At 50.0% G+C, this 13808-nt stretch overlaps 1 protein-coding gene across 1 annotated transcript; it reads left to right on the forward strand.

Annotated features, from left to right (window-relative positions):
- The first annotated feature begins 311 nt into the window (after nucleotides 1-311).
- On the forward strand, nucleotides 312-7763 carry SIGLEC15 (sialic acid binding Ig like lectin 15). The gene is made up of 4 exons (XM_059837020.1): nucleotides 312-437; nucleotides 3179-3602; nucleotides 6323-6682; nucleotides 7654-7763. The coding sequence occupies exons 1-4, from the start codon at nucleotides 312-314 to the stop codon at nucleotides 7686-7688; spliced, it is 945 nt and encodes a 314-aa protein (XP_059693003.1). The 3' UTR covers nucleotides 7689-7763.
- Nucleotides 7764-13808: the final 6045 nt, after the last annotated feature.

Raw genomic sequence — 13808 nt, forward strand, 5'->3', positions numbered from 1 at the left:
AAAACAGGAGGAAGCAAGGGATCAGGAGGCAGCGAACACACTGCACACTACCACACCTCAGGGTTCTCCTCCTAGGGGATTTTCCTCTAGCTCAGAAGGGAGCAGAGGCGCAGGAGCAGGGGTGAAGGGCCAAGGGGAGCCCTGCCATGGCTCCTGCTGGTGGGCGCTGGCTCCGGGCTCAGGGAAAGCGGCAGCAGCCACCCAGCAGCATCTTATCCTGGCTCTGGGAGCCCTCCAGCGGCTGCTGCAGCGGGAGTCACGGAATGCTTTGGATGGGAGGCGCCTGGAACATCATCCCATCCCATCCCACCATGGGCAGGGACACCTTCCGCTGGACCAGGATGCTGCAAGCCCTGCCCAAGCTGTCCGTGAGTCCTGTGGGTGCTCTGTCCCTGTCATCATCCAGCAGGGAGCCCTACAGCAGCACTGCGGACAAAGTGAGACCGTCCAGGCATACCCTGTGGCCTGAAGCAAAGGCAGCAAACCTCCAGGTGAAGCCAGACAGGGAATTCACACCCCAGGGTTGTTAAACTTAGCACGAGATCGCCATAAGGGAGATGGTGAGGGGAAAACACGGTCAGCTCCCCACAGGCTCTTGCAGACGAGCAATGAGTCAATTTGCTAAAACTAAATCCAGCAGGAAAGCAGCAAGCATTTGCACAAAGATGCTGGGCAGAAAGCTGGAATTCATCTTATTTCTCAGGAGAGAATGAGTCATCACTCATCGGGGTCATGTGAGCGTGGACAGAGCGGGGCACCAGGGGACACCAAACCACTCATCCACCAGTGAACCTCGGCACAAGTGCCTTCAAAAGAGTGGTTTTGGGGTTTTTTCTATACCTAGGGATGACAAGGGGTAAAGCACAGTTGGTTTGAAGGGTCCAGGTACAGGAGAAGGAAGACAGGACAGTAAGAGTCTTGCTTGTCACAGGTTCAGGCAGATTGCAGGATTTCCTCTAGGCTGGTGAGTGGGTAACAAAAGCCATCCCCTCTTGCCCCATCACACACACAGCAAGGATGTTTGCATCTCCAGTCTGCAATTCCCTCTCTTTAGCTGAAACATGGTTAACACTGTGATTCCTTCTGGTGTAATTTTCATATGACTGACCACAGAACTATTAATACCTGAACCCAGAGCTGGTTCAGCTAAACAACTCATTCCCTCCAGGGAGAAGAAAACCACAACTTCTCCTATCCCTGGAAAAAGCTTTTGTCTCTGCAGAGCCAGCAGCTCAGATGTAAGGAGAAGGGTCTGCTTTGCTGATGCCCCTCAGGGGAGAACATCGAGCAGCATGAGAGAGCTCGGCTTGGTTCTCCTGTGCCTCCTCCGCATCTCCAGGAAGGGTGAGTCCTGAGCTTGCTCTCAGCCCCTGTCTGGTCACAGCTTCTCCCCTCACCTCAGTCCAAGCGCCAGGGAACTGCCTGCTACGGCAAACTCTACAGGAATTGCACTCTCCATCACGTTGCTTGAAAGTATCCTGAAATTCCAAGCGCACGTGACAACAGTGGGAAGACTCAGGCTTAGCAGTTGTCAGAGAGGCCGTCAGTTTGTGGGGTTTTTTGCATTTTTCTGTTTCCCTAACTTGAGCAGGAAGTCAATCTGACTTTTCCCCAGCTCTGTTGGGTGGATGCAGCGTTTTCATCACCGCCCTGCTTCATATTCCTTAGGAGTTATTATGCAACAGACACAATATTTTCCAGTTCCACTGAGCACTTAAACTCACATTACCTCAAATATGTGCTTAAATTCCATTAAACTCCGTAGGATTTGCTTAGCTTCACTGCCAAACAGCATTTGCCAGAGCAAGGGTAGCTGTGAGCTGGTCCCCAGCAATTGCTGCTGTCCCCATGACCCTTCCCACTGACCACCAGCAGCAACACTGCCCTGACAACTCCTTTTGGGAGTTACCTTCTGCAGGGTGTGCAGGCTATTTGCTTCTCTCTTCCTTGTGAGAGCTTCATTTCCATTAGCAAATGGAGGCAGGATATTAACAAAAGGAATGTGAAAGACCTGCCACGCTGAGGCTTTAGAGTTAAGGGTAAATTATACAGGGAAAGTTGACAGCTCCCTCCACTCATAACTAGGCAAACTGTGTTTCCATGGAAATGGGCGGAGATGCTAACATTAAAAGCACTTATTTTTAACATTATTTTTCATCTGGAAGGCAAGGGGGGCTTATGTGCTTAAAAAAAAAAAGAAAAAATGTGTTCTTTGCTTAAGATTGAAAACCAAAAAAAAAAAAAAAGAAAAGCTAATCAAAGGGGTGGCAGAGAGAAGCAAGTCATACTCAAAAGCACACAATCTACAGTTCTTCTAAAGTAAAGGTTACAGTGACACGCTGCAAAATAACTAAAACAAGAGCAAATAACCTAGAAAGCAATAGCAATTACTGTTTTCAGTGCCAGATCTTTGTGCTCAAAGCCCATGAGCTTCATGAAGCTCCTGCAGTGCTGCAGCATTGTTTATTAGATTACCTGGGCTGGAAAAGGTACTCATACCATTATTGTGTATGACAGGGCAGCACGACTCCAGATCTCAGTAATCAAAATACTGGCTTGGAGCTGACTCCATGTAAATATCTGAACAGAGAGCTGGCCCTAGGATGGCCTTTGTCCATTGTGTAACACACAATAGGTTAATACAAGCTGCACTGCCATGTAGGTGTTTGTCAAGTGTTATGGGCCACAGACACAGGAACAAAAAAACAAATCTGATCTTTGAGTCTGCAGGAGTAATCCGACAGCTGAATGCCCATATGGTGAAGCCAACAAGACCAGGGATGGGTGGAAATACATTTACATTGTACAGGTATTCTCAGCTACTGAGAGCCCCTGATCTAATGGAGTTTCATGAGATGGGGATGTAGGCACAGATGTGTTTCTGAAGCCACAATCTGCTGCTACAGCTGTTGACAGCAGCAGAACTGTGGGTAGACAGACATGTTTGTATATTAAACTGAAAGAGGGGAGCTTTAGATTAGATATTAGGAAGAAATTCTTGGCTGTGAGGGTGGGCAGGCCCTGGCATAGGTTGCCCAAGGAAGCTGTGGCTGTCCCTGGATCCTTGGAAGTGTCCAAGGCCAGGCTGGATGGGGCTTGGAGCAACCTGGGCCAGTGGAAGGTGTCCCTGCCCATGGCAGGAGTGGTGGAATGAAATTAATTTTAAGACCCCTTCCAGCCAGCCATTCTGCAATTCCATGATCCCTTCTTGCTTACAGGTGTGCAGTGCAATGGCTGGTCTGTCCACGTCCCATCTGACGTCACTGGAGAGCTTGGGAGGATGGTTATCCTGCCCTGCACCTTCACACACCCCTACAAAACATTTGACCGCGCCCTCACGGCCATCTGGAGGATCAAGGAGCCTTACAACGGCACGGTGATCTTCAAGTGTGTGAGCCAGAGCAGCAGCGAGCTGTGCAGGACTGCCATCAGCCACAAGAACAAGTACAAGCTGCTGGGCAACCCCCGGCACAAGGACCTGTCCATCAGGGTGGACAACCTGACCTGGAGCGACAGCGAGAGGTACTTCTGTCGGGTGGAGCTGGCTGGGGACAGCCAGGACAAGTACGAGAGCAGGAATGGCATCAGGCTGCATGTCATTGGTAAGAGGGCCTGAGAGGCAAAGGAGGCAAAGACACCCTCGAGGGAAGAGCCACGGGGTGTGCAAAGTGACACATGGCAGCAGAAGTTTACCTGAGGCGGTTTTCCAAAGGGCTGGGTTTTCTTCCTCCATTGCAAGAGGGAAAATTCATTGTCCTCAGTCTTGGTTTTCCGAAGGGCTGGGTTTTCTTTTTCCTTTGCAAGAGGGAAAACTCATTCTTCTCCTCAGTCTTGGTTTTCCAAAGGATTGAGTTTTCTTTCTCCATGATAACAGGGAAAATTCATTGTTCTCCCCAGTCTTGGATTTCCAAAGGGCTGGGTTTTCTTCCTCCATGATAACAGGGAAAATTCATTGTTCTCCTGAGTCTTCCAACATGAGACTGTGAGCACAACGCAGGGAAGAGAATAGGAATAAAACTGGTTAGGAAATGGTGAGGCTCTGGCAGCTGGAGTGAGAGCCCACCAAAAGCTGTGCATCCCACTTTGTCTCTGCAGCACAGGATCAGGGCAGGCAGCAGAGGGAAGCTGGGGTTAGCTAAGATGGGGTTAAAGACATCGGTTAAAGCTCCATCAGAACCTGCACTGGACAGCCCAGGTGCTGAGCACAAGTTCACAGATGTTAGCACTACAGGGCCTGAGTGATAACAGAGGTTGAAAAAACAAGATACCTGGTACCCAGGTGCCATAAATCCAGAATCATCTGGAGCATGAAACACAAACCTGGAAACCTTTTTTTCCTGGAAAACCAGCTCAGAGCAAAAAAAGTCACATGCTAATCCCACTTTCCAGGGCAAGCTCACAGATCAAGGGGGAGCAAGGAGACACAGGAGGCCTCAGAAGCAGACTCAGATCTTACCCAGGCCATGAGGTTGGATGATTTCGCTTTTGAGAGGGAAGCTCCTTATGCCTGCTGTGCAGTGTTGGTGTCCAGAGGGGACCTGAGGATGAACTTGGGTGTTTCCTGAGAAGTTCTGCACAGCTGAGGCTCTCCTTCAGTTGCACCAGCTCCTGACACCCACACACAGCAGGACCAGGGCAGGATGGCAGCAAGACCTGTCTCTCAGGGGCTGCCTGGATTTTAACACCAGAGGAATGATAACACACACAGATACAGTACTCTGCTTGGGAATGGGCCCTGACATTGTGACTGGGAGGGGTTCATTAGTGCTTGAAAGGTTAATTTAAACACCAAAACACACAGACCCAAGGCACACAGCCTCAGATTCCTCTTGCACTATGTGGACAAAGAGGACAACTTGTAGTAGGTGGTTGCAAACTCTGTTTTTGTTTTCTAATCTGAAAAAAATTAATTTCTGCTCTTCCTCTGTGAAGACACTTGTGTAGTGCCCTTCACTCTCCATAACACCTTTTTGAACACTTCCAGGGTTGAGGGCTCTACCATTTCCCTGAGCAGCTCCTTCCAATATCCAGTCACCCTTTCTGTGAAGAAATTTCTCCTAATGTCCAACCTGAAAGTGACCTGGTAATTCTGGGTCTGGAAAAAAACTTAATCAAAAATAGGTGGTGGCAAGAAGCAGATCTTTCCCCTACAACTAACCTGCCAAATCTGGCACGTCTCAGGCACTGAGCAAAGGGCTCACACGAACAGGCCCATCCATGTGCACTCTGGAGGTCAGAGATCAATGGAACAGCCACAAAATGCTTGTGCAGAACACTGTGGGTGACATGTCCTAGACCTCATGGAGATGCAGCCAAGTCCAGAAAGGTCACCAGCTGCACCTGTGCCTACAATGATGGGTGGCACTTCCCTGCTTTCTGCCAACGAGGAAGGGCACAACAGCTGAAGTTGGGCAGAGTTCAGAAAAATGTGTGAGCCATTACTGGGATAGAACAAACAGACTACACATCCTTCCATCCAGGCTTTGCTGGGTGAACACTTTTGCCTCTCTATCCAACACAGGCCGGGTGGGGAAATCTAGAAGAAAGTGCCAAGAAAAACAAGCAAGGCTGATCCCAACATCCACAGAGTCATTACATAGTTTCTGTTGAAGAGAACCTTTAAAGCTCATCTTGACCAACCCCCCTGCCATGGGCAGGGACAGCTTCCACTAGATGATGTTTCTCCAAAGCCTGTCCAACCTGGCCTTGGAGACTTCCAGGGATCCAGGGGCAGCCACAGCTGCTCGGCGCAACCCTCTTTTCAAAAAAATTCCTCCTTACATCAAATCTAAATCTCTACTCTTTTAGCTTCAAAACATCAACCCTTGTCTGTCACAAAAAGTCCTGCTAAAAAATTTATCCCCATTTTGCTTGGAGCCCCTGGAGGCCCTGGCAGGGGCTCTGAGGTGTCCCTGGAGCCTTCTCTTGTGCAGGTGAGCAGCCCCAGCTGTGCCAGGCTGGCTCCAGAGCAGAGGGGCTCCAGCCCTGGCAGCATCTCCGTGCCCTCCTCTGCACTGGCTCCAGCAGCTCCAGGTCCTTGTGCTGTTGGAGCCAGGGCTGGGGCAGCTCTGCAGGTGGGGTGTGGGGTCTCACCTGAGCCCAGGGGCAGAATCCCCCCTCTCCTGCTGCCCACGCTGGGGACCAGCCCAGGGCAGGGGGTTCAGGGCTGGGGCAGGCCCAGCTCTCACCACCATTACCCAAGTTTACCCTGACAGAACAACACTGAGGGTCCACCAAGACCAAATCTTCATTCCAGCTGTTTCACACCAGATCTGCCTTTGCAGCCTGATGCACTTTCCCTCCCCTGTTGCCATTCCCACAGCTGCCCCCAGGATCATTAACATCACGGTCAGCTCCAGCACAGATCACACCTTCCAGGCCCGCTGCACGGCTGAGGGGGAGCCAGCACCTGCCCTGACCTGGACAGGACCCCTCTACAGCAACCTGAGCTCCAGCAGCAGCTCCAGCCACCGTGTCACCAAGGAGCTGCACTCCCTGACCCACGACGGGAAATACACCTGCACCGCCGTCAACAGCCACGGCCGGGCAGAGGGGGCTGTCTACTTCTACAAATTCAGAGCCTCCGACAGCTCCTCCTTCATGATCCTGATCTTCATCCTGCTGGCAATCAAGGTGGTCATTCTGCTGGTGATCCTGAGCTTCGCTGCTTTCTCCAGAGAAGGTCAGTGTCCTGACGTGCCTCCATCCGACTGGCAACCAGGGATGGATGCGCAGACAGACCAGGCAGGAGGGGACTGGGTTTGTTTGGGGGGAGGGAGTGTTAATGATTTCGTGATTTTTCTGCCCTAGGAGAAGGAAACCTATGAAGAGCCAAGAGCTCTTGGCTGGCTGGTCACAGCCTGCTAAGAGAGGAAATTTGGAAATTTCCTTTGGAAATTCAGAGGGAGCAGGAGTTTCCCTGTGCCCAAGAAGAAATGTTAATAAACCAACAGAGGGGAAATCAGTGGAGAGACCACTGCCTACATAACCAGATTTTTTTTTTTCCCCTTGAAGCAGGCTAATTAGCAGGTCCTCTTCCCCTGTAGCCCACAGCCAGGATTTACCTTTGCTGCATTCCACACAAGTTTAATCTGCTGGGATGGGCATCCTCATTTCACAGACCGCCCCTGTCAGTCCCCCAGGGCCTCACTACTCAGTACTTCCCCAGCCTTTGTGAAATCCCACCTTCCAACCACACCAAGGCTGTGAGTTCAGGGAGTGCCCAACTCACAGGAGATGGGAACCAGCCCATGGGCTGGGGGATACCATATCTCAAGTAGCCAGGAGGCCGCTGGTCCCCAGCCCTCCAATGCTGCTGAGTGGTGGCATGGGCAGGAGGGGACTGAGAAGAATGAGATGTCACATCACTGTGACTCCTCTGTAGGGACAGTCTGATGTCACTCATGGAAGCCACCACTTGTCTTGAACAGTAGAAGTTGTCAGTCCAACCAAAAACACTTTGCTCCTTATATTCCAGTGCCTAATTCCCAAGCACATGGAGAGGACCACATGCCAGACATCAGGGCTTCTTCCCATTCATTGTAGGGTCACAACCACCCTCCAGTGCAGCTTCCCAGCAGCTCTAGGTCACTCCTGGCTCCCCAGCTCACTCTGACCTCATGGCTAACCCACATCACCATTTCCACTTCACAGGTCCCCCCTCTGCTCCACCCAGCCTGGCCAGGTAAGGATGTCTTGCCTTCTACTCGTGTTATCCTGCAGGAGAGTGAGGATGGCCAAGGTGAGAAATGCAGCATGTCCTTTGGTCTTGGTAACAATTTTCTGGTCTCGGAGAAGGCTGCTGGGGCAAGGAGAGGGTTGAGCTGATGGCCAGGTGAGCCAGTGTGAGGGAGCAAGGGCTGGACACTGCTGGGAGGAGGTTCTGGCTTGGGCACAGCTGAGAGGAGACCCCAGTGAGTGAGGAGAAGAGACTGGGCAGCAGTTTGGAGAGACCAGAGCACATGGCTGCTGCACCAGCCAAGGGCTGACAGAAGTTTAGATGTGCCATAGGCCCAGAGCATGGCTGGAAGGCTGCAGACAGGCTGGCAGAGCTGGGGCTGATCACCTGGAGAAGGATCTAGGGAGAGTTCAGAGCCCCTGCCAGGGCCTCCAGGGGCTCCAGGAGAGCTGCACAGGCACTGGGCACAAGGCATGGAGGGACAGCAGCCAGGGAATGGTTTCCCAGGGCCAGAGGGCAGGGACAGATAGGCTATTGGGAATGAGGAATTGCTGGCTGGGAGGGTGGGCAGGCCCTGGCCCAGGGTGCCCAGAGCAGCTGTGGCTGTCCCTGGATCCCTGGGAGTGCCCAAGGCCAGGCTGGATGGGGCTTGGAGCCACCTGGGACAGTGGAAAGTGGCATTCCACCCCATGGCAGGGGATGGCACTGGATGAGGTTTAAGGTTCCTCCCAACCCAAACCATTCCATGGTTCTGTGATGCCACATTAAACCAACAATGGATCATCCACCCAAAGGAAAGGGATGGGGTCGGTGCTGACAATGTGAAACAGAAATCTTCCCCTCCCTCTTCACCCCAGTTTGTAATGGAGTAGAAAAAGTTGCCACACCAAGTGCAGGGAAGGTGTGGAGAGATAGCAAATATCCCAGCTCCAGTGTGACAGGGCCTGATTCTTGGGCTGGCATCCACAGCATGCTCCCTCAAACCCCTGGCATCCCCCAAGACCCAACACAACACTGATCTTGGACACTCCTGACAGCTGGGGTGGCCAAACTTCTAGGATGGGAAAAATTTGTTAAAATTCAAAAACCACCCCACCCCACCCCCCCCAGAAAAAAAACCACACAAAAAAAAAAAAAAACTTAAAAAAAAAAAACACCAAAAAAACCACAAAAAACACCAAAAAACCACCAAAAAACACCAAATCGCACCAAAACCAATTCTTGATCTAATGGTAAAGAAGACTTATCTGAGGTCAAGGCTAATTACATATGCATGGGGCGACTCCCTTTCAATCTGAGTAATTTCTTTGTGATACTTCCTTCCTGTGTTACCCCATGTGTCCTTCCCTGACCATTCCCAAGAACAACAGCCATTCCAGCAGGACAGTCAAGTGTACAGGGCACAGCTAAAGAAACAAGGAATTTAATTCTACATTCAAATCAGTAATTTCTTATTAAAAAACCCACAGTTTTGCTGATTTATCAAGGTCTAAACCACATTGTACCCTTGGTTATATTTGCATAGAAACCTACACAGATAGGAGGGCTTAAAGCCAAACACTTACATGAGAAGATCCTGCTCAGGAGAGGTTTCACAGAATTCACAGAATGACTGGGTTGGAAGAGACCTTAAAGATCATCAAGATCAACCCAGCCCCAACAGCTCAACTAAACCATGGCACTGAGTGCCACATTCAGTCTTTTTTTAAACACATCCAGGGATGGTGACTACACCACTTCCCCAGGCAGGCCATTCCAGAACTTTATCACCCTTTCTGTAAAAAACTCTTTCCCAATATCCAACCTACATTTCCCTTGGCACAGCTTGGTTTGTCACAACCTCACGAGGTTCTGGGCAGGACAGTAGCACAGTGCCTGCTAAAGGTGCACGAGATTGCTCTGCATGCTTTAAGATGTAAAAGCTTTAAGGTGTAAAACAGTAGTTGAAGCTGGGACCTTTAAAATCTACTGTGAAGTAGAAGAGGCTTTGTCTCGGAGTGTCACAGATGCTCCCCCTGACCTCCACTGGAGCCACTGGCAATTCCCAGAGCAGCCTGGAACGCCCTCACCTTTCCCTCATCTCCTCCTGGCAGGCCCCAGCAGCTGGAGTGCACCTACGAGAACTGTGACCGCAGGCACAGCCAGAGCCAGCTCAGGGGAGGGGCAGCGCCCCGGCGCAGCTGAACGGCCACGGATCTCCTTCCCCAGGGAGCACAGAGCCAGCCTTGGCTGAGGCACAGGGCTCAGACCAGCCTCGGGGAGGCTGGAACTGCATCATCTCTAAGGTCCCTTCCACGATGCTGTCAGCTCCAGCCCTGCTTCTCCTCACAAGTGACAGCAGCCTTTACGGGGAAAAGAGAAGAGTGATGGAGCTGGAAGGGCAAAACGTGGCCAATTGTAACTTATCTGTGTTTTTAGCCCCTGTCAAATATCTAAGCAAGAAGGCAATAGTATACAACAGGATAGAATTGCCTCGGAGCTTTTTGCTTTGGTATTTTTCAAACATTGCTTTGAAAAGCATTTTCACCACTCCGCTTCTCCCACTGCATCCAAGTGGGCTACTGACATGATAGAAATCCTTGCTGTGGCAAAACACTACTGGAACTTCTGATGGGGCTTGTTCCTTTTTTAAAATTATTATTTCTAAACACCCAGAAGAGTTTATTTTAAAGGAAACCTTAACTTTAAAGAGGACTCCAAGCAAAAAGATGTTTTCCAAAAACTGGTAGAGCTGAAAGCAGGACATGAGAAGTCTAAACTAGTCTGTGTTCTAACTCAGGTTCAGCTCCTAGTGCCCAGAAATTCAGAGCTTTGTGATAAATGTTCCAATATACAAAAATTGTTGGGTTGTTGGTTTTTTTATAGCTAAAAAATGTTTCTAAACCATTTCCATCCCTGTGTTGCACAAAGGAGTTTCTTTAAGGTCTGACTACTCATTTCTTAAATCTCTGTGATCTGAGATGGAGTCACTACTGCAAATCACAAAGGCCACGAAGTCACAAAGGCCAACCACAGACAAATCTCTTACCCAACTGTGAACATCCTCCAAAATCAGGTGAACAGATCCAGCTTATGGTATAGGGCAATGTGGGTCAACCTGGAGTCCTGGAGAGGCAGGCAAAGGCCCAGGACAGGGCTGGAGGCAGCAACAGGCTGGCTTAGATGAGGAGGAGGAGAAAGAATTAGGAAAGCAGGTGGCTTGAACTTACTTTCACATTTATACTGCTGGATTTGTTGCTCTGTGCAACCATCCCAGTGCAGCAGCTCCAAAACTGTTCCCCAACAATCCTGCTCCTGGTAACAACCACCAAACTGCTACTGAAATACCATCAAGCTTGCAAACTCGACCCCAGGCTGGGAATCATTATTTTAAAGTTCACCTCTTCATAAGATCTGCACTGGGAGAGCAAAGCAGAATTTTAAATTACCAGAACGATAAGGGGGAAAGAAAAAATAAATGGGAGGATATATTTGAACCTGATCTTTTAAATCCCTACTTAAAATTCCAGCTGTGACAAAGCCAGATTTAATAAAAAATAAGAAGAGATGCAAAGAGAAAAGGGAAGTTACAGCAGACAGTGTAGTCACAGACCTGTAAGCTCAGTTTCACAGGTGTCACAGTGTCCTGGTTCAGGGCAAATTTGGGAGAGAACCCCCAAAGGGCCCCCCTAGGAAATCGGATTCTACCACCCCTCCCCCAACCGGTCCAGGAGAAAATACTTCCTTGGAGAAAAGTGGAAAAAAACTATTTATTAAACAAGAAAACTTAATATTAAACAATAAAACCCCTTACTGCTCCAAAGGAGATGACAAACCCAGAAAGTCCCCTCCCCAGATTCCAGTTCAGCTCACTCAGTCCCTTATCAGTCCCTCCGGCGCTGGAAATGCCGTGGCCCAGGCCCGGCCCGGCCCACCGAGGCGAGCTGCTGGTGCTCTTATGGTTGTTCAGTCCAGAGCAGGTGTGAACAGGTCCAGAGAAAGGGGAAAAAAGGGAAAAAAAACGCAGTCCAGGGAACTTCTTTGCCTCAGCTAGCTAAACTAACTAAAAAGCAAGGAAAAAAACAGCCCTGTCCCGCCGTCTGCTCATCCGCAGAAAAAACACACAGTCCAGAAGCAGGAATGTGTAGGAGTGAGTTCAGTGTCTGAAAACAAACTGCGCGCCTCCTCTCCCCCCCTCAATCTTTGAAGCAAGTCTTAAAGGTGCAAAACTTACTATTCAGCATAAACGGAATGAGACGATTGGGGATAAAAGCATCATATAGTCAACCTAGGACATTCCACCCCTTATCCCCATATCGTCAGCTTACTACTAAAACTAATATATATATTCTAACTCTATAAACACATACATCAGACATTCAATATACAGCTATACACAGACAATGGTAGTAACATTTAGCAAACAGTGATATTTACACGTAGGTCTCACCCAACAATGAGATCTCCCTGAGGTACACATCGTGTTCTTCCATCTCTTTGCATTATCCACCATGTGGAACCTGGTCCCTGAGCAAAGACAACCCCACGAATGGGTTTGTCTGTACTTGAGGCAGAATTGATCCAAACTGTCTTCCCTAATAAACCTCTGACATGTACCACTGGGACTTTGTCTCCATCTACTTTATGCAAAGGCTCAGATTGGGCAGGGCCCACTCGGTTAGTAGAGCCTCGGGTGTTAACTAGCCAGGTGGCTTTTGCCAGATGCTGCTCCCAGTTTTTGAAAGATCCCCCACCCAATGCTTTCAAAGTTGTTTTCAACAGTCCATTGTACCTCTCCACTTTCCCTGCAGCTGGTGCATGGTAGGGGATATGGTAGACCCACTCAATGCCATGTTCCCTAGCCCAGGTGTTGATAAGGCTGTTCTTGAAATGAGTCCCATTGTCTGACTCGATCCGCTCAGGGGTTCCATGTCTCCACAGGACTTGCTTTTCAAGACCCAGGATGGTGTTCCGGGCAGTAGCATGAGACACAGGATAGGTTTCCAGCCATCCCGTGGTGGCTTCTACCATGGTCAGCACGTAGCGCTTGCCTTGGCGTGTCTGGGGCAGTGTGATGTAGTCGATCTGCCAGGCCTCCCCATACCTGTACTTGGACCACCGCCCACCATACCACAGGGGCTTTACTCGCTTGGCTTGCTTGATGGCAGCACACGTCTCACAGTCATGAATAACTTGAGAAATACTGTCCATGGTTAGATCCACCCCTCGGTCTCGTGCCCACTTATAGGTGGCATCTCTACCCTGATGACCTGAGGCGTCGTGGGCCCACCGAGCTAGGAATAACTCTCCCTTGTGTTCCCAATCTAGGTCTATCTTTGACACTTCTATCTTTGCAGCCCGGTCTACCTGCTCATTGTTTTGGTGCTCCTCATTAGCTCTGCTCTTGGGGACATGGGCATCTACATGGCGGACCTTCACAGGTAGCTTCCCTACCCTAGCAGCGATGTCTTTCCACTCATCGGCAGCCCAAATCGGTTTTCCTCTACGTTGCCAGTTAGCTTCTTTCCACCTCTCCAGCCATCCCCACAGAGCATTGGCTACCATCCATGAATCAGTGTAAAGGTAGAGCCTTGGCCACTTCTCTCTCTCAGCAATGTCCAGGGCCAGTTGAACGGCCTTGAGCTCTGCAAGTTGGCTTGATCCACCTTCTCCTTCGGTAGCTTGAGCAACCTGTCTTGTGGGGCTCCATACGGCTGCTTTCCACTTTCGTTTCATTCCCACAATGCGACAAGAACCATCAGTGAAAAGAGCGTAGCGCGTTTCTTCCACTGGCAGTTCATTGTATGGTGGAGCTTCTTCAGCACGTGTCACTTCTTCCTCTTCATCAGCAAGACCAAAGTTTTCACCTTCTGGCCAGTTTGTAATTATTTCCAGAATCCCAGGGCGATTCAGTTTTCCAATATGGGCGCGCTGTGTGATCAGAGCGATCCATTTGCTCCATGTGGCACTGGTGGCATGGTGCATAGAGGGAACCTTTGCTTTGAACATCCACCCCAGTACTGGTAGTCGGGGTGCCAGGAGGAGTTGTGCTTCAGTGCCTATTACCTCTGAGGCAGCTTGGACTCCTTCATAGGCTGCTAAAATTTCCTTCTCTGTTGGGGTATAGTTAGCTTCAGACCCTCTGTAGCTT

Source organism: Haemorhous mexicanus, chromosome Z (assembly GCF_027477595.1).
Source record: "Haemorhous mexicanus isolate bHaeMex1 chromosome Z, bHaeMex1.pri, whole genome shotgun sequence".
Taxonomy (NCBI): domain Eukaryota; kingdom Metazoa; phylum Chordata; class Aves; order Passeriformes; family Fringillidae; genus Haemorhous; species Haemorhous mexicanus.

What these genes read in the sequence shown, in the direction of transcription:
- SIGLEC15 (XM_059837020.1), top strand. Translation starts at nt 312, where the DNA reads ATGGGCAGGGACACCTTCCGCTGGACCAGGATGCTGCAAGCCCTGCCC. An exon ending in ACAGCAGCACTGCGGACAAA is followed by an intron (nt 438 to 3,178) that starts GTGAGACCGTCC and finishes GACCCCTTCCAG; the next exon opens with CCAGCCATTCTGCAATTCCA. An exon ending in CGCTGCTTTCTCCAGAGAAG is followed by an intron (nt 6,683 to 7,653) that starts GTCAGTGTCCTG and finishes TCCACTTCACAG; the next exon opens with GTCCCCCCTCTGCTCCACCC.